This window comes from Rattus rattus, chromosome 2 (assembly GCF_011064425.1).
Source record: "Rattus rattus isolate New Zealand chromosome 2, Rrattus_CSIRO_v1, whole genome shotgun sequence".
Taxonomy (NCBI): Eukaryota; Metazoa; Chordata; class Mammalia; order Rodentia; family Muridae; genus Rattus; species Rattus rattus.
In genome coordinates, this window is record NC_046155.1 from 53001887 (window position 1) to 53027314 (window position 25428).

General features: G+C 46.0%; 1 protein-coding gene across 1 annotated transcript in view; it reads left to right on the forward strand.

Annotated features, from left to right (window-relative positions):
* The first annotated feature begins 23942 nt into the window (after positions 1-23942).
* Smc3 (structural maintenance of chromosomes 3) overlaps positions 23943-25428 on the forward strand; it is a 42274-nt gene continuing 40788 nt past the window's right edge. Inside the window, exons 1-2 of the mRNA XM_032892191.1 lie at positions 23943-24098; positions 25019-25094. Of these exons, the coding sequence (XP_032748082.1) occupies positions 24084-24098; positions 25019-25094 (91 nt within the window). The 5' untranslated portion in view covers positions 23943-24083. The remainder of the gene's footprint in view (positions 24099-25018; positions 25095-25428) is intronic.

Genomic DNA, 25428 nt, shown 5'->3' on the forward strand with positions numbered 1-25428 from the left:
ATATACCCCATCCCCCCTACACACCATCTTGGCCTGCACACTCACACACACACAACACACACTCACCAAACACACCATATACACACCACTGAGCTTCACCACACAAACAATATATACACAAACACCACCCACATGTGCCCACATACACACACACACACACACACACACACCCATACATACCACACATACACCACCACACACACACACACACACAAAACACACACACACACACACACACACACACACAAACATCACATGCACCACACACCTATACACCCCACACACACCTTATGCATGCTCACACACACACACAATATATACACAAACACCCACATGCTCTCTCTCACATACACACACACACACACACACACACACCACACACCACACACAATATACACACAACACTCACCACATATACACACACCCCCCAGGCACACACACCATATACACCCACACACACACCATACATGCACATACACACACATGACAATTTTGGAATTCTTGGTTTCTTTAAAAACACATACTATAGGGTTGGGGATTTAGCTCAGTGGTGAACACACCTAGGAACACAAGGCCCTGAGTTGGGTCCCCACTCCAAAAAAACAACCAAAAAAAAACCAAAAACACAAAACAAAACAAAACAAAAAAAACAAAAATTTTGGTTTCCCCCCCACATACTATAAGAATGTATTTTCATTTTAATCCCAGGTATGGGACACGGAGCTGCTTTGAACTGTCCATAGCAGCTGACTGTGATTTGCCTCGTGCTCTAGCAGAGGCATGGTTTTGCCAGCTGCAGATAGTCTGTATGACTGTGTGATGTCTGGAACTCTGGGAATTTCCAGAGGATACATAAATGTTACAGTCTGAATAGGTGGGGCTGGTGGTGGTTCCTTAGTAGCTGTGCTCAAAGAAGAAACAAGAAGAAAGGAATTAGATCCAGATCTCCCTCTCCCTGCCTAGTGAGACCAGGGGGATTAACCAGGGAGTGAAACCAGGGGAATTAAAATAAAAGGTGGGAAAAAGAAGGACCCACAAAGTAGCAATAAATGGTGCCTTAAAGTGGGGCTCAAAAGTTACAGGTAGAAATAGGAATTTTGATTTCAAATGTCATAAAGGAAGTGGCAGAAGATGAAGGAATCGATATACTTTTTAAGATGGCATAAAAAGTTTATTGTGACCACTAGTGTTGGTGTATCGCTGGCTGGCTTTGGCCCCAGAGGGGGATCTTCTTCTTCTTCTTCTTCTTCTTCTTCTTCTTCTTCTTCTTCTTCTTCTTCTTCTTCTTCTTCTTCTTCTTCTTCTTCTTCTTCTTCTTCTTCTTCTTCTTCTTCTTCCTTCCTTCTCCTCCCCCCCTCCTCCTCCTCCTCCTCCTCCTTCCTCCTCCTTCTTCTTCATATATTCTGTTTCAAAAGGGTTGGAAGAATGGCCCTTCCCTCCTCCTCCCTTGAAAAAGAGTGCAGGTGGAATTGGAGGGACCCGAGTTGGGGGAGGGAGGATGTCCAGAATGAGAAAACAGCAGGGGACACTGCTCTCTCCTGTCTGAAAAGGTGCAGAGTTGTCCAAACCGGAGCAGCTGTGGGTGGAGGTGGAAGCTCCTGGAGGGCGAGGAGCGCCCAGGAAGGAAGAGAACAAAAAGTTTCCATCCCAGCAACCAAACAAAACAGCAGGAGTTTCCCACTGGAGAAAAGAGAGGATGGAACTGCGCAGGAAGACTGTTGGTCAGAGAATGGCTGAATGGGTGGGAGAACAATTTGATGGATTAGCCCATTTCGGAGGGGTGGGTGAACAAACAAGGGGTTACTCTCTAACCAACTGCACAACCAGAGTGGGAGGACGGGCAGCATTGGGTGATGAGATCATCATCAGCTTTAGTGGTGTGGAACAAGGTTATGACGAGAGAGGGATGGCCTCCTATAGCAATGATAGATCTAAGGAGTTTTAAAGAGGCTGTGATTTCACATGGGATACGTTAGCCTTATGTGAAACAAATGCTAAATAGCTGGGCTACTCAATAGAATTATTCCCCCAGACAGGAAGGGACTGTTGATGGCTGTGCTAGAGGCTGGTCCGAAGTTAACGTGGTGGAGGGAGGAAGCTGCAAATACTGAACAGGCAGAACACAGCGAGGGGAATGAACACAGTGAAAGACCAGTAGCTGGGTGAAGGATGGTCCTCTGATATACAAGGACAGATTCAATCTGATGACTCGATGATAGAACCATGTAGCCAGCTGGCTTTGAGAGCTTGGGACAAAACTGAGGAGTCCAGGAAAAAGTCCACGTCATTTACAAAGATTAGACGAGGCTCCTGAGAAGCCTTCAATGATTTTTTGTTTCCCACAAAGATTAGTCTCAGCTGTGAACAAAGCCACATCAGACCCTGACTCGAGGCAGGTGTTGATAGAGAACGTGTATGAAAATTCGAATACTGATGTAAAAAGGTCTTGGACCATTAAAGGTGTGGGCAGCATCTATGGAGAGTGAATAGGGGAAACAACCCACATTGGTTCTAGTGTGTACCATGCTAATATCCAATATCAAAATGCCTGGTGCTCCAACTGCAGGAAATACAGTCATTTGCAAAGAGACTGTGACCCAGACATTACAGGCCTCAGATCTCAAAATGCCCATTGGTTAGTTGTGGGAAACGTTGTTATTGGCAACAAAACTGTGAACAAGCATCTCTAGGGGCAATGGTTTTTTGAAATAGAAACCAGAAAGGAGGCACAGGCTTCCAGTTCCAGGGGTGTGCAGGCGATGTGGTTGCCACTGGACCAATGAGTGTAGGTCCAAAAGACATAGTTAAGGTTATCATTGGGAAATAGCCTTGGGGGCGTGGCTTGTGCCCCACAGCAAAAATTACAAACCGTTTCAGTCAAGGAACTGAAGTCAAGAGACACCAAATTATAGAAAAACCTGCAGAACTAAATCAAGGATGTGTTAACATCAGAATGTGTTGTAGACCTGGATCTGTTTATGTTTCCACAGGAACGAAAAGCTTATAAAGATTAGAATTGAGCAGGAGAGGTCTCCTGAAATCCTTGGCCATTGACCTGAAAAGTGCTTAGTGCATTGAAAATGTCTTTGTTTATGATCTCCTGCTAAATACACCACAATTAACAGCTTAAAACAGAAGGGGAGGGGGAATCTAGTGACAATTCTGGAATTTCAGTTTCTTTAAAAATACAGAAATACTATGAGAACATGTTTTTGTTTCAATTCCAGGTGTGGGAATGCAGGGTTCTTTGGACTGTCCATAGCAGCTGACTATGATTTGCCTTGTGCTCTAGCAGAGGCATGGTTTTGCCAGCTGCAGATAGTCTGTATGACTGTGTGATGTTTGGGATTCTGGGAATTTTCAGAGGGGTTGTTCAGAGGGGTTGGCTCGAGTTTGTTAGTAGCTGTGCTCAAAGAAGAAGGAAATTAGATTCTGAGATCTCTCTCTCTTTCTCTCTTTCTCTCTCTGTCTCTTTCTCTTTCCTCTCTATCTGTCTCTCTTTGTCTCTCTCTTTCCTCTCTGTCTCTGTCTCTCTGTCTCTTTGTCTGTCTCTCTCTTTTTCCCCTCTGTCTCTCTCTGTCTTTCTGTCTCTGTCTCTCTCTCTTTGTCTGTCTCTCTCTCTTTGTCTGTCTCTCTGTCTCTCCCTCTTTCCTCTATCCTCCTCTCTCTCCTCCTATCTAGGATAGGGGATGAAACCAGGGATATAAAGGGTAGGAAAAAGAAGAACCCACAAAGCAGCAAAAACCAGCTACACACACACACACACACACACACACCCACACACACACACACACACAGACACATTCACACACACACATTCACCTACACATACATGTGCACCATATACACATCCATACACACACACACACACACACACACACACACACACACACACCCACACACCCTCACACACACTCTCTCTCTCTCTCTCACACACACACACACACACACACACACACACACAAACACACACACACACACACACACACACACTCACAGACACATACAAATTCACTCACACACACACAATAAATTTACTTTCAGTGAAAAAAATGTCTCCAAGAAGAATCAGAAAAAAAGATAATTTGGGGGTGGTGGTGCATGAATTGACAGTCTCAAAATGACCATGAGTTATTAAGCGGGGGAAGATGTTGCAGTAATAATAAAAAGTAGGCGCTACGAATTCCCACACATCACCACTCCACGCTGGGCCCCTGGTACTCTCGGACCCGGGCAGTCACTCCCTGGCATTAGTTCTGGCACTGTAGGCTATATAGAACTAACATTAATTCACCTCAGTGGTGGCTGGCTTCACTCCATGCCTAGCTATTTTCTGGCCCCAGCAGTCTCTCTGCTCCCATTGTTAGTCACCCTGGCCAGCCCTGACCAGCCGAGAACTCTCGGGTTCCAGCCATCCACCCCGGTAATATCAAGACTCAACAAAATTGTAACCTAACAATCAGATCTATACGTTAAATACTCAATCCTCAATAGATCCACAGAATAAATTCACCGCCAATTTATAAAGATAGAAACTGCCCACCTAAACAAGATAAGATTGACCCAGACCACCTGGATCGGAATCATCTTCCTCCATCATCTCCATCCTGCTTCCTCTCCTCTCTAGACTTTTCCCCGCCTACCATTCCTTCTCATCCAATAGTAGGCTATGCCTTATCCTGGTCCCGCCTTGCTGCATAACGACATCATCCTACAGGAAGAGACATTTCATTATCCCTTGTAGTCCAGGTTGGTCTATAAGCAGCCAAGGTCCTAGGAGTGCAGGCTGGAGCCACCACTCCTTATTTCTGAGGGCTTTTCTAGTATACCAGGGTAGGCAGCACTGGTGCCGAGACGCTCACCATCCACAGTGAAGCGGAGTGTTCCACTTCAAGGCTCAGCGCTGGGAGTCCGTGGTCACTGTATTAGCCCACTGACTTGAGTTCCATCCTGGAACGCCTGTAAAGGTGGAAGGAGAGAACCGACCCCACAAAGAGTCCTCCGGTCTCCACCCATAAACTGTACATGCATTCGGTACACACAGAATTCAGTTCCTCTGTCCTGAGTCATTACTCAGACTCTCTTCTCCTCAATTTCCTTAGTATACAATTAGAAATTAAAAGTCCCATGGCACCAGGCGGTGGCAGCCCATGCCTTTAATCCCAGCACATGGGAGGCAGAGGCAGGCAGATCTCTATGAGTTTGAGGCCAATATGGTCTATAGAGCAAGTTTCAGTACAGCCAGGGCTACACAGAGAAACTCTGTCTCCAAAAAAAAGGGGGGGAGGGATGCTAGAAAGATGGCTTAATAGTTAAGAGCACTGGCTGCTCTTCCAGAGGACCCAGGTTCAACTCCCAGCACCCACATGGCAGCTCACAACCATTCGTAACTCCAGCTCCAGGTTGACACCCTCACATAGACATACATGCAAATAAAATGCTAGTGTACATAAAATAAGAATAAATAAATAATGTTTTTAAAAGTCCCATGGGTATTCTGCATCCTGGTTGGAATGCTATCTAAGTGTGTGTGTGTGTGTGTGTGTGTGTGTGTGTGTGTGTGTGTGTGTGTGTGTTTTGAGAGAGAGAGAGAGAGAGAGAGAGAGAGAGAGAGAGAGAGAGAGAAAGAGAATGCATAGTCTTGCATACAGGAAGGAAAAATTTGATTTTGCTGTGTGGTTTTTCTTTAAAGATTCTTTTTAAAGCTGTGCGTGGCGTTATACACCTACAACCCCACCGCACTCAGGAGGCAGAGGGCCAGCCTGGTCTCTGTATGTGCTCCAAGAGTGCAGTGCAGGACGCTGGTAGACAGTGAGTTTGAGGACAATTAACACACTAAGGAACAGCTTTGGAGAGCTGGTTCATTTATTGGTGGGGAGAAAGGGGTATTTATGTCCATGGGGAGGTGGTCAGGGTCTCTGGGACAAGGTTTATGTGACTGGATACCATTGGCCAGGGCAGGAGTGTTGGAAGATGCTTCATTTGTATGCTCGGGGAGAGAAAACTTTATAAGGTCAATAAAGAGCCTGGTCACCGTCAAGGTGATGAATTCCCGCAGGGGTTGATGGTGGAGGAGACAGCTTTACAGTCCCAGCTTAGGAGAGGGGAAGTAGCCAACTCTTGTCTCATGTTTGAGGTATCCAGGGTTGAAGCTCCCTCAACCCTTCCTCAGGAACCGTGGGCCATTACGGTCCCCCAGTTACCTGGCTGGTTTCTGTGGCCAGGGATGAAGTCGTCGAATGTTGATGGTTCTATAACAAACACTGCATGAGTAGTGTGGGCACCTACTCTAGTCTGCCACGTGTCTCCTTTTGGTTACTTCACAATGGAAACCAACGTTTACTCAGGGTCCTAGCTTACGGCAAGCTGGAGAAGTGGAGCAGGTCACTGGTACTGGTACAGAAGAGAAGGCTTTTTTCCAACGCCCTATGTTCTAGGACTCAGGATGAAGGAGGCTTATAGGAAAGCATCTAGGACAGCCAGCCAGAGCCTGTGAATTTGCCCCGCCCTAGGTCCCGTGCTATGCTAGGGTACCAGCCCCCTTGTCCCCAGTCTACTTTCAGAAGACTTAGTTTATTCTGATTTATCAACAAGAATGGAAGCAGTGAAACAGGAGACAGATGCACGTTGGTTTCCAAGACCAAGGCTCAAGTTCAGGAGCAGCAAGACGACTGTCACAGAACGTCCTCTCTCCCGAGAGGGAGGCGATATTCAGAAGGCTGCTGATTCACACCTGCAATCCTACCCTAGGGAGACAAAGGCAGGATTGCTGTGAGTTCCAGGGCAGCCTGGACTACATACTCGGCTAAGGACAGCCAGGGCTGTAGGGTAAGACTGCCTTAAACCATCTCTACTCTCCTGCTAAAAAGTTGCCTGAAACAAATTACAGGGGCCCTGGGAATTCTCTAGATGACATAAGTGTTTGGTCTTAGCTGGAAGTGTTGGCTCTGGCCCTTGTGTACTGGGTGTTACTTTGTATCTGTGTCCATCTCCACACAGTACAGCGAGCCGGATAACTTCTCCCTACAGGGCTCTTCTGAGAGTAAGCAAGACAACAGACAGAAAGATCTAGACACAAAGTGGGTATCAATAGTTTCCTCTTAATTGTTTTATAGATAATTTGCCTTTATCACGTTAGTATTAAACTGGAGACTCTTTGGTAAGCCAGAGGAAAACCTCTGATGTTTCCTCTAACCCCATCAGCTAGAGATAATCCGCAGAAGACTTTTATTCTATGTCTTTCCAGACTTTTAGTGTATTGTTTTTCTTAGAGATGGGATCTCAGGAGATGGCTTAGTGGTTAAGAATGCATGCTGCTCTTGCAGAGGACCCAAGGTCACTTCCAGCAATCGCGTCAGGTAACTCACCTGCACCTGCAGCTCCAGGGGCTCTTTTCTGCCTTAGACACACATAAAAATACACAAAAATCTTTAAAACCGCGTTTTCACTCTCGTGCTGCCGCATGCTATGCGCCTTTTCCTGAGTGTGTTTTAACATCGGCTCGGACCTCTCAGTCTTCCTCCAGAGCATCAGCTTTTAAACCAGTGTGAGATACGGCGGCCCGTACAGTCCTACACCATGTGTTTAACTCACCTGCACTGCCCAGCAGTTCCCATGGTAAACAGTATTCAGTGAGCATCTTGGCAGCGGCTTCTCTACGATGGACGTGCTGAAGAATTGGTAAGCCCTACTGACAAACAGCCTTCCAGAAACTTCAGGTAAGTTTATTCCCACCCAACCTGGCGTCATGTATTATGCCCGCGAAAGGCCAATCCTGGATTTTGTCGTTTCTTTTTTCTCTCCAGCAGCAGCAACCTGATCCTTTCTCTTTTTCTCCTGCAGGGACATTTCTGTCCAAATATAATTGTCCTCTCTATTGCTGCAAGGTTCTGCACTCCCAGGTTTAACTAATCTCAGGGTTTGTGGCAAATGCCTGTAATCCCAGCATTCAGGGAGCAGAGTTAGGAGGTCCAACCTGGTCTACATTGTGTGTTGCTGGTTAGCCTGAGCTACAGAGTGAGGCCCAATGTCAAAGTGCATACCTGTACTGCCAGAGCTTGGAGGGAGAGTCAAGACAACCAGAAATTCAAGGCCACCATTCTGTGCTTACCAGGGAGTTGGAAGCCAGTGTGGGCTACGTGAGACCCTCTCTCAAAACAACAAAGTATAAAACAAACAAACAGAAACAATTTTAAAGCTTGTGTCTAAAGCAGGGTGTGGTGGCACACACCTTTAATCCCAACACTCAGGAGGCAGAGGCAGGTGGATCTTTATGAGTTCAAGGCCAGCGTGGTCTACATGGCAAGTTCCAGGACAGCGGGGACTACTTCTCAGCAAGAACAATAACTTGTGTCTGAGATGGGCATGGTGACACGCTCCTGTAAGTCCGGTACTGAGGAGGATGAGCCAAGTGGTCTAGTTAGAGAGGGCAGCCTAGTTTACATAACAAGTCCCAGTCGGTCCAAAGTTACACAGCAAGACCCCGACTTAACGACAAAAACATTTACAAGAAAACCAACAGTCACCTGTGTCTACTGAGCATGCCCTAAACAATATGAAAGGATAATCGCATAGCATCTATATTAATTGTCATAAATGATTTGAGGATTTGAGGGTGAGCGTAGTGGGAAAGCAAACAGGATTCCATTTTATATGGGACTTGAGCTTTCACAGATTTCTGGTGTCCAAAGATGGACCCAGTTCCCTCAAAACCAGCCTCAACAGGCCTCTTTGCCCAGGCAGCGTTCCTCAAACCTCATCAGCTTTGGTGGTGCATCTTGCCCGAAGGTGAGTTCTTGCCCAAGGTTCCTGACCCCTGGCTTTCTGATCACACCCTGGCTTCTGCTACTGAGGTAAGGCTCTGGGGCCTATTTCAAAGGCACGGGGAGGGGGCACATTTTATCAAAGCTCAAAGTAAAAGCTTGGTGCCTGGGACAAAGAGCAGGAAAATAAGGGCTCAGATCAGAAGGGGAGCATTGGGAAGGGGGTGTGGAGAGAGCAGAGGTCCTGGTCACATACACAGTCCTCGGCTCCTTGGTGCACACCACCCCAACTTCCAATGTTCTCGTCTTCCCTTCCCTCCTAAGAAACTTGTGATGACCTTAGACCCACCCTGATAAGCCAAGAGTCTCCCTGCTTCAAAGCCTTTAAATGTCCCTCTGACATATAATGTCTGACATCCATAGAGATTGGGATATGAACCTGTTTGAGTGTTATTATTTGACCTTCCTAGCCTGTCAAACCACTTTCCTCTCTGAGTTTCTTTACCTGCAAACTAAGAGTCAACAACGTCCTTCCGCAGTCCTTCCCAGGCGTGGCTGTTGGGAATATTTTGTGAGATACCGGTAAGCTGAACACGGGGACCATACGTGGCTTCCCGTGTTCTCTATTTCCTGTTCACGAATGCTGCCATGTTCTTATTAATTAAGCAAGCAAACAAACACGCACAGAGAACTTCTCGCGTGCCGGGACCCAGTCTAAGTCCTTTACCAAAACTAAGTTACTTGGTATTCAGGGCAACCCACGAGTGAAGCAGTGTGGCCACTTTTGTGTGGGAGCACAAGGCGCAGGTCAGGATTGTACAAGATATCAAGCCAGCAGGGCTTACAGCAATCTCAGCCGTCTGGCCCCAGCGTGTGTGGCACGGGGAGGGGCATGTATATATAGGTACATGCAAGTTCATGCATGCACTTATTAACATAAAATGTATGCGTGCACCTGTTTGGGAGTGTGTGGGTATGTGGACCAGCAGTCAGCTGTGGATGCTGTCTCAGCTGTACACCTTGTTTGGTGAGACAGGGTCTCTTATTGGTTTAGAGCCGACTAGCAGGCTGGGCTGACTGACCAGTAAACCCAGGGATCTTCCCTTTTCTGTCTTTCTAATGCTAGGATTATAAATGTACGCCACGATCCCAGGGTTTTTTTTAAATGTAAGTTCTTTGTGATTGCATAGTAAGTACTTTATTAACTCTCTAGTCCCAGGGTCTATACTTTTAAGAGCTGGCTAACCATATCGTTCTCAAAGTCCCTGTTTCAAGTCCTGTGGCCATGGCTTGTCTCTCGCTTTGTGTTGAAGTGAGGTCTCATGTAGTGTAGTGTGGTGACTCCATACACAGCAGAGGATGACCTTGCAGCCTTCTTGCCTCTACCTCCAAAATGCTGGGATTGCAGGCATGTGCGTGTTTGTTTGTTTGTTTGTTTTTGCAGAGCCGGGAACAGAACCCAGGCTAAACTAGCACTTTACCAAATTAATCTACAGCCTCAGCCCCTCTGGACTTCGAGGAACAAGAGAGCAATCGTCTCATTGAATCCTGTAAACTGCAGCTGTGATAACAGCCTCGCACACAAAACCGTGACGCAATTGGTGAATGAATATTAACATTACACGTATCCACTGGAGAGTCTCGTTGATCTGAGCCATGGTTGCAAGGCAAAATAACAAACATTTAAGGCAGGCAGAGAGCTGTGTGCCTATAATCCAAGCACTGTGGAGGGTAACGACAGAAGATCGCAGTGAGCACACACAGGACAGTCAGAGCTACACACATAGCTACATACACAGCTACATACATGTCCCAAATCTGAGCAAGGGGAAGGGAGCTCTTTCCAGATACTTCCAGGAAGAGCACAGGTTTCTCTAGCACTTGGAGGTAGTTACTGTCATTTCCTCCTGTCACAGACCAGCAAACTGCAGCCAAGGCTTGCCCCTTGTTAGGGACTCCTGGGTGTGGGTTCCGATCTGTCCAGGTTCCTAGCATGTATCCACTTAGGTCAGCTGCTGATGGGGGTGAGGGCTGCGTTTTCAAGTTAGGATCAGGCTTGATTCTGAGGCCCAAACAAACAAACAAAACTAACCAAGACAAACAAACAACAAACCAACCAAACAAAAACAAAACCAGAAAGAATGAAACAAAGAGACATTGTCAGGTTAACTATTCTGTCTCAGGCATTGGTGCAGGAGTCTAATATTTCTCTTTCAGTGCTGGCAACAATCTTGCTACATTTCATAGATTAGATACAATCCTGAAGTCAAAGGGTAGAAGCAAGATTTAAAACTGGATCTGTCTAAAGTCACCGCTCACTGCCCTTCTAGTCTTGCCAGCCTGCTGGGTCTCTGCTCTCTCAGCTGGAGAGTGAAGGAGTTGGGTGGTCTCTGGGCTCGAACTCAGCTTATGTTTTTGTTTTCTTTCTCTCTCTCTCTCTCTCTTCTTCCTTCCTTCCTTCCTTCCTTTCCTTTTTATTATTTTATTTATTTACATTCCAAATGTTGCCCCCCTTTCCCATAGTACCCCTCCCAGAATTCCTCACCCCAATCTCCCTCCCCTTTGTCTCTGAGAGGATGCTCCCCCCACTCCCCACCCCCAACCTCCCACGACCCCCCAGCCTATGTTCTCAAGTGATTGCTAACTATGCTGTTGCCCTCCAGATACTGTGATTTACATCCTCACAACACCCTCAGAGGTAGTACCATATTTCCACTTGACAAATGGGGAAACTGAGATTCAACCACACTTGTAGAATCCAAGGTCACATAGCTACTTTTTGGCTTTTTGTTAGGTTCTTAAACCAAGCCCTGGCTCCTGACCCAACCCGGCTTCTGCCGTCTCCACCAGTGTTAGAGGGGGCCTTCCTGTGCTCCTGCAGAAATGGAACCAAGCCAGGGTAGCTGCAGGATGAGTTCTCAATGCCTGGGCCTCTTTTGTTGGACTTCAAAGGTTGGGTGAAGTTCCATGGAAGCCAAAAGTGACACTAAGTGGACAATGAGCTGAGGCGCAGAGCTGGCCCTGGCACCACTGCGCTTGACTGGTTTCTCTGGTTCTGTTGTCAAGGCAACCTCAGGACTCTGTGCTTCTGAAGTTATTCTTCCCCTTGCCTTCTTGAGACAGCCATTCCCAGTGACCTACTGGTGAATAACCGAAGATTAGGTAACGTGAAATTTTAAAAAAAGGTGCTAGGACTTTCATGCTCCAGCCAGAAAGAGGTATTTTGAAAGCGTCTGTCTACGTCACTGCCCGACCACAGTGACTTACAAAGTGCCTGAACAGAGTGGAGAGCTCAGAAAATGTTCAGTGCGCCCATGCAAAAATGAAAAGTTACGGAAAGGAGGCCGCCACATTTTCCACAGCCTAAGGCTTGGAGCGGCCAGTGAGACTGCTTAGTGAGTAAATATACTGCCACCAATCTAACCTGTCTGGTGGAGGGACAGGGCCGGGCTAATTCCTGAAGGTGACCTCACATGTAGGCTGAGAGACAGAGACAGAGAGACAGAGTCAGAGACAGAGAGACAGAGAAACAGAGTCAGAGACAGAGAGACAGACAGACAGACAGACAGGCAGACAGACAGAGACATAGAGACAGAGAAAGATTATAATTTTTTGAGATGAGGCTAGCCTTGAACTCACGTAGATTTGCCTGTCTTGTCGCCTGAGTACTGTGATTAAGGGATTAGTAGTGGTGACCCACAATGAAAGGGAGAAGGGGAGACGGCTCAGCTGGTAAGGGTATTCTTGCTGCCAAACATGACTACCTGAATTCAATCCCGAAACTCCATGATGGAAAGAGACCGATCCCTCTGACCTCTGTCAGAGCCGTCTGTCCTTTCACCTCCACATGAGTGCCATGGTACATATGTTATCTACACACATAATAATAAAATGTAATAAAAGTGTGTGTCACACAAACTCATGCAAATATATAGATATACAGATACTGATAGATAGAAAGTAAAAGCTCAGATCACCTTTGAAATGCTGACCTCTGTCCTGCGGTCTCGTGTCTCCCTGTTTGTGAGTTACAGCTGCCCGTGGATGAGTTCCCGCCCACTTCGGGCTTCTGGAATGGGACACCAAGCGTGTCACTCATCCACACTCTCTCTCTCAAGTCATGAAGTAGATACAACACAAAATTTACCATATTGACTATTTTCAGTGTTCACATTTCCATTTGGGACAGCCAATATCCAGGACTCCCTCACTTTACAGAGCTGTGCCTTTCACCTTTTGTTCATTATATTTTCTACCACCATCTTGGATTTTAGCCACAAGTACACAGTCACTGGGTTTAAAGTCTTTATCACTTTGTATGTACATATATATGTATTCATGTGTGCATGTATGCATGCATGTATGTATGCATGAATGAATGTATATATGTAATCAGGTCTGTCTGTCTGCATGTCAGTCTGCATGTCTGTATGTATGTATGTCTGTATGCGTGAATGAATGCATATATATATTCAGGTCTGTATGCATGTCTATCTGTATGCATGAATGCGTGCATATATGTATTCAGGTATGTATGCATGTCTGTATATATGCATGACTGCCTGTATGCATGTCTATATGTATATCTATCTGTATGCATGCATATATGCATGTATGCATGCACACATGCGTGTATGTATGCATGTCTGCCTGTATGCATGCATACATGTATGCATGTCTATATGTATGTCTATCTGTATGCATGCATGCATGTATGTATGTACTTTTATCCACTTATTTTGTGGTGAAAGATACATGGGATGTGCGCATGGAGGTATAAGGACTCTGGCAGAGGCAGGTCCCTCTACCACGTGGGCTATCAGTCTTGGTGACCACTGAGTCATCTTACCAGCCTTAAGACTTCAGTGAGTCTGTATGACATAAATGTTCAACAAATGGTCAGGGATTGATTTCTGTGCTCCTCACTCCATGTCTTAGCTTCGATGTGCCCACCGTTGTGTAACACCACCCTCTAGTGGGGATGATGAAAATGATGTGAAGAACGACCTAAGCCTTTTTTTTTTTTTTCTTTTTTTTTTCTGTCTAGCAGGTGGTGGGTGACAAATGTCCTCTTGTGTCTTTTGTGTTGTTTTCTTACTGACTTCACTGAGTCTGAAACTTTAGTCAGTTAAAAGTTGTGATTCTGTAATCCTAGAATTTATGATGTGGAGGCAAGAGGATTTCCTGGAGCTACAGAGTAAGTTCTAGGCTAGCCTGGGCTACCTAGGGAGAGCCTGTTTCAGAAAACAGCCAGGTGCACACCTTTAGTTCTAGCACAAATGCAGAAGCAGGTGAATTTCCGAGTTTGTACATAGTGAGCCTTGTGTTAAAAAAGAACAGACAACCAAAACCAAAAACAACAGAAAACCCAGCATTAAAACAAAACAAACAAGGTGAACTGAATGGTGTTTTTCAAATTAACTAGGAGAAACCAGGTGTTTTGTTTGGTGGGGTTTGTTGGGGGGGGCGGGTGCAAAGCAATTAATTTATAAAGTCAAAATGAATTACTGCATAAATTACATTCAAAACACAAAAACATGCAAAATAAGAACCAAAAATAAGTACTTTCCACCCAAGAACAAACATAGCTGGTAGCACTTGGGAGGCAGAGACAGGTGGATCTCCAAATTCCAGGACAGACTGATCTACCCAGTGAGTTTTAGGCCAACCAGGGCTACACAGAGAAACTCTGTTTTAAACAAACAAACACCCCAAAAGAACCAAATATACACGAAACAAAACAAAACCCTGGGAAAAATATTCTCTGCTTTGGTGGGCATCTGTTGAGTGTTTTTGATTAATACAGAGAATTGCACTTTCTGGTGTTCTGCTGTCATAATTAAATGAAAAAAAGTCACAAGTAAAACAGTGTTTCCCTGATCTTCCTGAGCATGGTGTATACCCAACAGTCAGAGGCTTTAATGGGTAAACAACTCTTACGGTGGCTTAAACTATCCAGTCCAGGAAGAATGGACTCCAAGGTGTACCGTGTGAGAAAGGTTTTGGATTTGTTCGAATAAGAGGTTAGCGGAGTGTTATGGTAATTATCTTCTGGCGGTTGCTACACCTCCCAGTTGTCTTTGAATATCTATTAGGGGTTCCTACCCCACTTCAGACATCTTGTTCCCAGATAAAGACAGAGAAACCTTCAGCTTTACAATAAGCTTAAAAGTACCACAGCTGGGCAGATGCCAGCCCTCTGTGCTATTTTGTCTGCTTCCCTGTGGTGATCCCCGAGATATCACTGCCATGTTCTGACTGTGCCGATCCTACTCCATCATGCCGGGCCTCATGGCCATGCGCTCACGATCCACTGACCTCCTGGTGACTTCCTTTCTCCTTCCTCTCTCCTCATGGTCCCTACCTCAGACTCCAAGCACAGGAACCCTTGCTGTGTCCCTTTCCTTCTGCCCAGCCCAGGCCATAGGTATCTTTATCAACCAATCAGCAGTAACTTGGGGAGCAAGATTTACGTAGCGTCTTTGGTGTATGTGAAGATCTCCTCATCAGAAACAACCAGATTTGGGGGCCAGTATCTAGCATCTGAGTACACAGCAGCCCCAGACCAACCTCCTATAGTGGAGGCCTGAACAGTTGGTTCAGCGGTTAAGAGTGCCTGTTCTCTCCTTTCTTTCGAGTCTTGGCTCCCAATATGACCAAAAAAAAAGGAGAAACAACGGTCGTGGCCAAAAAAGGGTCAGCAAGCGGGCTATGTGCAACCAATTGCTGCATCTAACTCGCCGTGCGCCTTCAAGGATAAGGCCATTAAGAAGTTTGTCATTGAACATTGTAGAAGCCGCTGCAGTCAGGGACATATCTGAAGCAAGCGCCTTCGACGCCACGTGCTTCCCAAGCTCTATGTCAAGCTGCACTACTGCGTGAGCTGCCATTCATAGCAAGGTTGTCAGAATCGATCTTGTGAGGCCGGAAGGACCGAACACCCCACCACGATTCAGACCTGCTGGCGCTGCACCACGACCTCCACCAAAGCCCATGTAAAGAGGTGATTTCATGAAGGCAGAAAGAAAAATACCACGGAAAAATAAAACTGAAGTTATACTTAAAAAAAAAAAAAAAAAGAGTGCCTGTTCTTGCAAAGGACCAGATTCAATTTCTTGCACCCACATAGTTGCAGTTCCAGGGAATCCAACAGCTTTCTCTGACTTCACAAGTCACCAGACATGTAAATGGTACACAGATATACATTTAAGCAAAGTACTAATACACATAAAATAAAAATTAAATTTAAGGGCTAGAAAGATGGCTCAGCAGTTAAGAGCATTAACTGCTCTTAAACAGTCCAGAGGTCATGAGCTCAAATCCCAGCAACCACATGGTGGCTCACAACCATCTATAGGGGGATCTGGTGCCCTCTTCAGGCAGCCAGATGTACCTGCAGCAGGGCACTCATACATTAAATAAATAAAATTTAAATCTTTAAAAAAAAATTAAAAATTAAAAAAAATTAAATTTAAAATAGTCAAGAAACCAAAATGTTTAATAGAAAGTCAGGTATCGGGTATAAGGTTTTAATCCCAGCACTCAGGAGGCAAAGGCAGGATCTCTGAGTTCAAGGCCAGCCTAGTTTACATATCATGTTCCAGGATAGCTAGGACTATAGAGACTTTGAAAAAAAAAAAACCAAAAGGATAGAAGAGGAGAGGAGGGGAAAGGAGAGGAGAAAGGGAGAAGAGTTTAGTGGAGGGCTGGTGTGGCATGTTACCGATGGTCCCCATAGGGTCAAATATTTGAATGTTTAGTCACCAGAGAGTAGAGCTGTCTCCTATGTAATACTAGGCACAGCTCCCACTGCGCTCCCCAGCCCAGTGCCAACGCGCTGGCCAAGCCTATGTGGAAGGGTCGCTGGGCCCAAGACATCTGGAGGATACCTGTGGGTGACTGCCTCAAGTCACACAGGAGCAAGAGACTTGGCCAGGTCCAGCAGAAAGCAGAACCAGTGGGGTAGCCTGTAGACCCAGCTGAGGGGATGACGCCCGCTACCAACACCAGCCGCTAACTAAGCCGCAGAAGGAGCACCGCAGACAATATGCAGAAGAAACCCAAGCTCAGACACAAGCCTCAGACTACTTCCCTAGCGGTTTCTTCAAAACTCGCTTCCAGGACAGCTTCGAAATGGCTGACCCCAAGTGTTCCATTCTCTCAGGTTGCCCAGCCAGGACTTCAGTTAAGCCCTGCACCTACACGTTCATATCACACAGAGACTGGACAATAAATGTTACAGCTAGCTTTCTAAAGGCTGGCCAATATGGCACCCCATTCCCATAGATGGTGTGGATGGCTTTGGATTTTTTGATGGGCGATGGATGTTTGTTTAAGGAGGGTCAATCACACGTTGTTAATGGTCTTGTTCAGGGAGGAAACAAAGTAAGGGAAGTTGGATTCAGGGATCTCTTTCTCTCTTTCTTTTTCTTTCCTCTATCCTTCTTTCTCTCCTATCTAATGTCAGGAGGAAAAGGGGGAGGAGGAGGGAATGAAAAGAAAAAAAGGGACAAAAGAACAATAGAATAAAAGGGTAGATTATTAAACCTACATTTAGACTAAAGGGCACTAATAATCCATATATATGTATATATATGCATATGCATACACACACGCATATATATATATTTCAACACTTGTATAAGGTATTGTACCTATACAGTTCATTGAAAAATGCAATGCGAGATTCCAGTCCTTTTTAAAAGCTGCTATTTACAAACTTTTCAGGATAATTAATAAATTGGTAGTTAATCAATAACTTATAGTAACATTACACACTAGTTCAGCGAATCACAGAAACAGGTTTTATTTAGTCTCCCGTAAATAATGTTTTCAAAGTTAATCAGATAGTAAGTGGCTAGAAGCCAGCAATACTTGCCCATTCAGATATACTGTGGACGGATGGTGTCAAAAACCTCCCCGATCTACAGTGAGCCCTGTCTGCTCCTGCCAGCTCCCCCACACTACTTCAAAGAAGACAGACAGTGAGCACTGAGGACCCTCCATGAGGAGTTTGCTTCAGATGTGGCAAGCTGCCCCTGGGAAGAAACTGCCCTTGCCTCAGCTGCTGACAGCATGCTGAGCAGGCTGTGCACACGCAGGACGTGAAGGAAGTCAATTGCCAAGCTTTGCCAAGACGCGATAGGCAGTCCTTCCTGATTCCCGCTTCATAAAACATCTATCAGCTATTTTGGGCCGGAAGGATGAAGATGATGCTCTAATGCTGCAGAAGTGCCTTGGTGTCTGTCCAGATAGCCAGCAAGCAACCTCTGTCATGCGACAGTTCTGGAAGCTACTTGCTCTGCACTTCCTGTTTACTCAGGTAATATTTATCCTTCTGGGGTTTTTCGATGGTGTCAGAGACTTGATAGTTATAGTCTTACAATTAAGCTTACGTCGTTTAGGATTTAAGAAAATGATTTAGGTACAGAACTTTCAACTCACAAAGGTGGGATAGATATTAGAGTACTTTCTCCAAGGTTGCCAAAGGCACGTGGATTAGACATTGTAAATGTGATTCTCACCTGATGGTTTTCATAACTGTTCTCACACTATATATATATTTACACTATATATATATATATATATATATATATATAATTGATGTTAGAGAAAGAGCCTTTTGTTGGACTAAAAGAGGGAGATACAGGATAATCTCCTCTGTGCTGTGTGGAAGAATCAACTGCCAAAAAAAAAAAAAAAAATCCAACAGCCAATAAGCTAAGGCAGAACTTCCGGTTGGGAGACAGTCTGACAGAAAATAGTTTTCAACTGAAATGGACATAAGAAGTGGAGGAGAGGAAAAACAGTCAATGGCTGACCTCAGGGTAGAACACATGTGATATTAAGGTAAGAATTAGCAAATGAACCAGGCTTATGGCCTATGCATTTATCAATATTAAGCGTCTGAGATATTTGGGAACTGGGGAGCAGTGGGAAAACACCCCAGTTATAAAATACGATTCATAGGGTCTTCACATCGCACTACTATGGCAATAGCATGCCGGAACTATGCAGAGCATGCCATCCGACTGTACGTGGAGGCACTGTTTTGGCTGCCGGGTTGTATGTGTGGCTGTACCAGTCAAGGCCCTGTATAGGATCGGGACAGAACAGTCAGAATGATTATGCAATGAGCAAGGACTTCAGCTCAGCTTACACACATGGTCAGAGTAGTTCAACAGTGGCTGTCCCGCACTAGAGAGTCTAAGACCCTGGCCGTTGATCCAGTTGTGAGGCTCAGTGTCTTAGCAGTCCCAGTTGGTGCTAAAGGAAGGGTTTGAAGATTCTCTTAGAGAGGTCCACAGTGAAAGCCCAAAGAGACATGGATTCTCATATTAGGGAAGCATCATCATCATCATCATCACCATTCCCTCATCATCATCATCATCACCATTCCCTCATCATCATCATCATCACCAACACCATCATCATCACCAACACCATCATCATCACCGTCACCTCACCACCATCATCATCAAGAGCAGCAGCAGCAGCAGCAGGAAAGATGAACTCACCAGTAACAGTGAAGCAAAGTTGGCAAAAAAAAGCAAGGCATTCCTGCTTGCATGCCCTTTAAGTGGCCACTTTGAGAAGGTGACACCTACATTTATTGAATGGGTATTTCCACATCAACCACAGTGAGTAAAACAGTCCTCCATGGGCATGCCAATAGGGCTAACCTGATGTACATAGTCACTTGTTGAGGCTTTCTGCCCAGATGATTCAGATTGTGTCAAGTTGACAATTTAAGCACCACAGTGGTCCTGCCCTGGTAATGGAGTCACACTGTGGACTTTGTCCTGGCTATCTGCTTGTATAGGATGGCATCGTGGTAGTAATTTAAGATCAAGGGCAGTAAGACATAGTCTTCCTCTCCAGATACCAGAATCATTAGTTTTCCTCTCTGGGAAGCCATGACAGTGATTATAAATCCACCTTGGATGGCATACCATGACCGGTACTCCCAATGAGTCCCGATTTCCCCTTAGTACAGTGACAGCTGTGACCCCAGGCATGATCTGCAGACGGTAGAGACTGTATTTCCAGTTCTTTAGCCTACTGTGTCTCTACAACTAATGTTCATGTCAAGGTCTGTTCCGGGCGCAATGCTGTCTCTCTACCTCTTTTTCAAGAGGATGCACAGGTCAGAGGTAAAGACACAGTAGTCTCAGAGTGAGAAAAAGGCTAGGTCAGCAGGGTACAAGTCTCTAAGTATGTCTTTCTTTCTTGCAAGGCCACAATTGTCACATTTCAAAGTCAAAGAGGAAAAGCTACTTGGGAATGTGCAGGCTACTGCTTAATTTCAAGAAATTAGATAAGACAAAATGAAGGTGCATAAACATTCAAAAATTTGAAGATTAAGGAGATACAATGTGGAGCTACCCCCCCCCACATATGGCTTTCCTGTGTGTCCCCATCACCTGGAATGGGGGCTGTCTCAAAAGCTGTTGGCTGTTTATGGGATATCTTCTTCTATCTGGGCTGCCTTATCTGGCCTCAGTGGAAGAGGATGAGCCTAGCCTTCCAGAGACTTGATGTGCTGGGGGCAGGGGGGATACAGGGTGGGGGTGTATTACTCTGAGGAGAAGAGGTGGGTGGGACCTGGGTGGAGGTGGGGAAATAACCAGGGGATATCATTCAAAGGACAAGAGGAGGGTGGGACCGGGATAGGGGCAGCAGCAGAATTGTGGGAGGGAGTGACTAGGAGGGAGGCAATGAGTGGGATGAGTGGGATGTAAAGTGAATAAAAATAAGAATTAAGATAAAATATATCCAAACCATTAAAAAAAATCAAAACATAACAGAAACGTAGAAGCTTAAATATGTTCCCATCTGCCTCATGGCATATTGTGACTGTCAAATAAGGAGGCACTATAAATAAAAGTCTTTTAAATTGTGTGTGTGTGTGTGTGTGTGTGTGTGTGTGTGTGAGAGAGAGAGAGAGAGAGAGAGAGAGAGAGAGAGAGAGAGAGAGAGAGAATACACAAGCACAAGCCCTAGAGGCAAGAGGATCAAGTTGTTTCAGGCCACACAGCAAGTTCCAGGATAGCTTGGCTGCTTATGTAAAACAGAAGGAAATAAACAAAACATCCCATACAAACCCAGGTCCTTAGCGCAGCAGGCTGCAGACAGCAGCTCATTTTGGCAGACCCCACCCTCAATACAACTCAATTCTCTGCTTACCTCTTTCTCAAAGGCCCTGGGAGGCTACACAGCCTAGTACAGTGTAAGTTCCAAAGCAGGGAAAGTCAAGGTTCTGACAAGGACAAGTTGCCCTGTGCCAATATACTAATATATTGTCCTAACCTCCACTGAGTTACCCAGGATGGACCCATACAGCCTCCTTGGTTGAAGTTCCTGGCTTTCTCTCTTCTGTCTCATTCTCTGGGACCCCATTACTCTGCATCTCAGAGCGCCTTCTATATAAACTACCTGTACCCCTAATTTTCAGCGACTGTGATAGAAGTGCTATGAGTGGTCATGTATAATTATCTTAAACCTTTTGCAGCAAAGATCCCTACAACCATCTCGTTTGGTGTCAAATGCAGTCATATACCTTGGAGCCCAGGTGTAGCCAGCTTCCTTCTCTTGAAGGACTCTGAAGTGTAGGGCTCTTGAGAGGCTTGGGCTGGTACAAAGTAGGTAGGGTGTGGGTTTCTGTGAAGGACCCTAGGGGCTTTCACAAGCCTTACAGCCACCGGTTCAGGTCAAGATTAGGCCAATTACCAGCTTCCTGCCTCGGGTCCAGGCTAGGACTTCCCATCTTAAGTCAAGGGTAGGCCAAATTCCATTCTCCACCCACAGTTCTTGGGAGGAGCAAGGACATTCTTGAAAATCCCTGCAAAATAGTCACCTCACTCTCTGGTCCCAGATAGAGTTCGAATGCATGTCCTATGCTTGGTAGCCAATAGATTCAAAGGTCAATATACTTAGCCAATAAGTTTAAACTGTAACCTTGCTGATGTAACCTGTATCCCTAAATAGTATAATATCTACTTGTTAGAGCTATTTGGGGTGGCCTTCTAGTCACTCGCCACGATGGGCTGATTGAGGGTCGACTTGGATTGGCCAGAAAAATAAACCTTTTGCATTTGCATCGAATTCCGTTCTTGTGTCTGGCTTAGGGGGTCTCCTGGAAGTTAAGACTCACTTTGAGCCTTACACTCTTAGCATTTTTAAAAAGAAACTCATTTCTGTCTGTAGAATGCACCCGTGTTCCTTTTTCTTGCTTAGTGGTCTTTCTTTGTTGGGCCCATTTCATTTTCATTCTATATCACTTGCTACTTTGTATTCTGTGATATCTGTTAAAAGCTGGTAATCAGGAGCCAGGCACTGTGTGTGGTAAGAGCTTGGTTTCTGGGCATTTTCCCTTCATAGCTTTTGGTTACCTTGTGCAAAATAATTGCTGAAGAGAACAACAGTAACAAAATTAAATTCTTCATTTCCTGGATTTTACCCTCAGGGAAGAGAGAGAATAAATCTAAACAAGGCAATAGTCTAAAATCACTATTTGATACTGTAGTTTTTTGTTTTTTTTTAAACCTTTTTAAAATTCATATGATTGTACAAGCTAACTGAATAAAATTTATACGATGTGTAAAGGCCTAAGAAAGAAAGTGAAACGCTTACTGTAGTGGAAACCATCACAAAAGTTCAGGCGGCTTCATTATTATTCAAAGATAGATAGGGTCTCGTTCAAACTCGTTAAGTAGAAGATGAATTTGAACTTTCGATCATGCCTCCACCTTCCCAGGACCTTCCCAGGGTTCTGGGATTACAGCTGTGTGACACTAGGCTAGTTTACACAGTGCTGGGGAAGAAGTCTAAGACCTCCTGCATCACAGATTAGGGATTTACCAGCTGAGCCACAACCCCAGCCCTCATCCCTAGAAACTGAATGAAGGCTTAGAACGCTGGTCACAATATACCCAAAGCATCACAAATTGACAGAGGTAGAGCCCTTAGTCTCCAAAAGGAAATTTTCAATTGAACCTTTTTCATATATATATAATTTTTCTCCCTCAAACTTTGGGTGGAATTTGGCCAAAGTTTCAGATAAAGGACTTCCAGGAGGGCATAAGGAAAGATTGACCCTTCCTTCTAGACATGTTAAGTCCAGGCAGCAGGAATGGCGACCGAGACTAGTTTTTGTTTTTGTTTTTGTTTTCCCAGCAGGCAATTTTAGAGTTTCCCAGAACTCTACTTCTACACTGATAGTATACTCTTAGCTGGGTGTGGTGGCGCCCGCCTTTAATCCTAGCACTGGGGAGCCAGAGGCAGGTAGACCCCTGAGTTTGAGGCCAGCCTGGTCTACAAAGCAAATTTCAGGAAAAGCCAGGGCCAAAAGATCCTATACATTTAAGGACTGCTCGCAGTACCTACTATTTTTCAAGAAATTTCTTTGTGGCAATGGTACAGGCCTTTCTAGACTTGGAGATGGCACACAGTAAAGGCTCACAGTATATTCATGAACACTTTTAAGCCGGGTGTGGTGGGTGCGTGCACTAACAAAGGGAAACATGATGGTAAGGAGTTCTAAGTCATCCTTAGCTACAGGGTGAATTCAAGGCCGACATGGATTGAGAGCTGGCCTCGGGGGGAATAAAGACAACCTCCCTAAATCAAACACAAAGCCTTCAAATGTTCTAGCATCCTCCAGTCCTCTCAGAGCTGGGGTGGGGAATCAGAACCAGCAGGAGGCGCTCTAAGCTAATAAAGAGAATAACGGAGCAGCGGAGGTTCGGAGCTGCGAACCCTAAGCAGTCACAATGAGACAGACCTACGTTCAAGTCGGGCGCTAGCCCGACAGGCCATCCTTTTAAAGCAGACCGGCGGCCACGTGACTGCCGGCGCGCTCCGCAATTGGCTCCCCTCATCTCACTCTAGGCTTTGGCGCCGAGCAGGCCCCGCCCCTCATGGGCGCGACCATAGTCCCGGCGTACGGAGGTGGTACAGGCCAGCCTGTCGAGCAAGGATCCTCCGAGTCCAGCTCCCAACTGATTCTCAGTCAACAAGGCAGTATAAAATAAATTGTGAGGTTAAATCCCGCTTAGAGGGCCGCGGGAGTGTGGTCTTTTCGACGCCACAGAGCGGGGCTGGAGTGCTGACTCCCCTTGCGATCTACATCGATTCCAGAGTGGTTCCTTCGGCGCGCGGGCTCCGCCTCCGCGGCCGCCGCCATTTTATTTGACCACAGGGGGAGCGAGCGGGAGCGATCGGAACCCAGTGAGAGGGGCCGGTCTGCGTCTCTCCTGACCCTGCCGCCGCGCTGTTGCGGTTCTGAGGTGAAGCTTTCCTCCTGCGGAGGGGCGCGGAGCCATGTACATCAAGCAGGTAGGGGCTGGTGTCCTTCGCACTCACGGGCCATGAGAGGCGGGGTGGCCTGGACGGGGAGGAGCGGGGCCCGGGCCGGCCCAGCGCCGGGCTGCAGCGGGAGCTTCCCCTCGGGGCTCGGTGTGTGGAGCGGAGCCCGGGGCCCGGCTCAGGCGGGCTGCAGGCGGAGGCCGGGCCTTCTGGGGCGCCGCGGGCTGCTGCGCTCTCCTGGGGGGCTGCGGCAGGCCGCGTCGCTCTGCAGGGATGGGCGTGCACGGGCCGCTGTCCGGAACGGTGGCCTAGACTCCCGGGCCGCAGCCGAGAGAGGTGGCCTCGAGGCACGGGCTGGGCTGAAGGCTATCTCTCCCTTGCCTCAGGCTTTGCCCCAGAAGGGCGGACCCCTCACTGCAGAACAAGTCGCGCCTGCACACTCGGTTGTTTACTTCTGTCAAAATGGTCTTCCCGCGCAAGAGGCCACCTCCGGGATGAGCCCCTGTATATACGCTTGGCGACGTTTTCTATTGGACGTGTCAGTCTCTGAGCATTCCACCCCAACCCCCTTATATTTTATCTCATTAATTTTAACTTTAGTTTATTTTTTTCAGTCAACTCATTTGACCTGGCAAGTGGTCTGACTGAAAGATGCCCTCACTGGGCTTGGAGTAAGGCAGGCTGCGACTAGCTCGCCTGCTTGCTATTATATACCTTTAGTAGTGCAGTGTTGAAGTTTATTCTGTACACTTTGAGAGCTTCTCCCAGAGCAACACTGGTTGCAGACTGTTGGAAAGGTTTTAGCAAATTTTTAACTTGCCTGCTCGCAAGCGAAATGTTCTTTGCTGCCTGGAATGTTTCTGTCTTGCATTGAACAAGATGCAAGAAATAAAGAGAATGCTGCCATAGAGGTGCTTTCTGTGATCTCAAGGGTGTCTCTTCTTTATTAGGTGATTATCCAGGGCTTCCGAAGTTACCGAGATCAAACAATTGTAGATCCCTTCAGTTCAAAACATAATGTTATTGGTAAGTGTTCTTGGTTTAATAAGTCGCATTTAGAGTTGATGCAGATTGATGTGATAGACCAGAGGAGACAGGAGTTGTCTTTGAATGTTAAGTAATATCCCTCTATGATATTTCCTGCTTCTCTTATCTGCACAGACAAATTGCTTATTTATAAAATGTTTAGGTAAGTCAGTCGGAGGTAAATCATTTTGGGGCCTCGTGGTGTAAGTGAGGTAGTAGAAATGGCTTGTTTAGCACGTGTGTGGAGGCTGTCGATTACGTGTTTTATTTCAGAACCTTTTACGAGAGGGTATTTTTAAATGCTTTTTGCCTATTTTCTTGTTCAAGCGCTCAC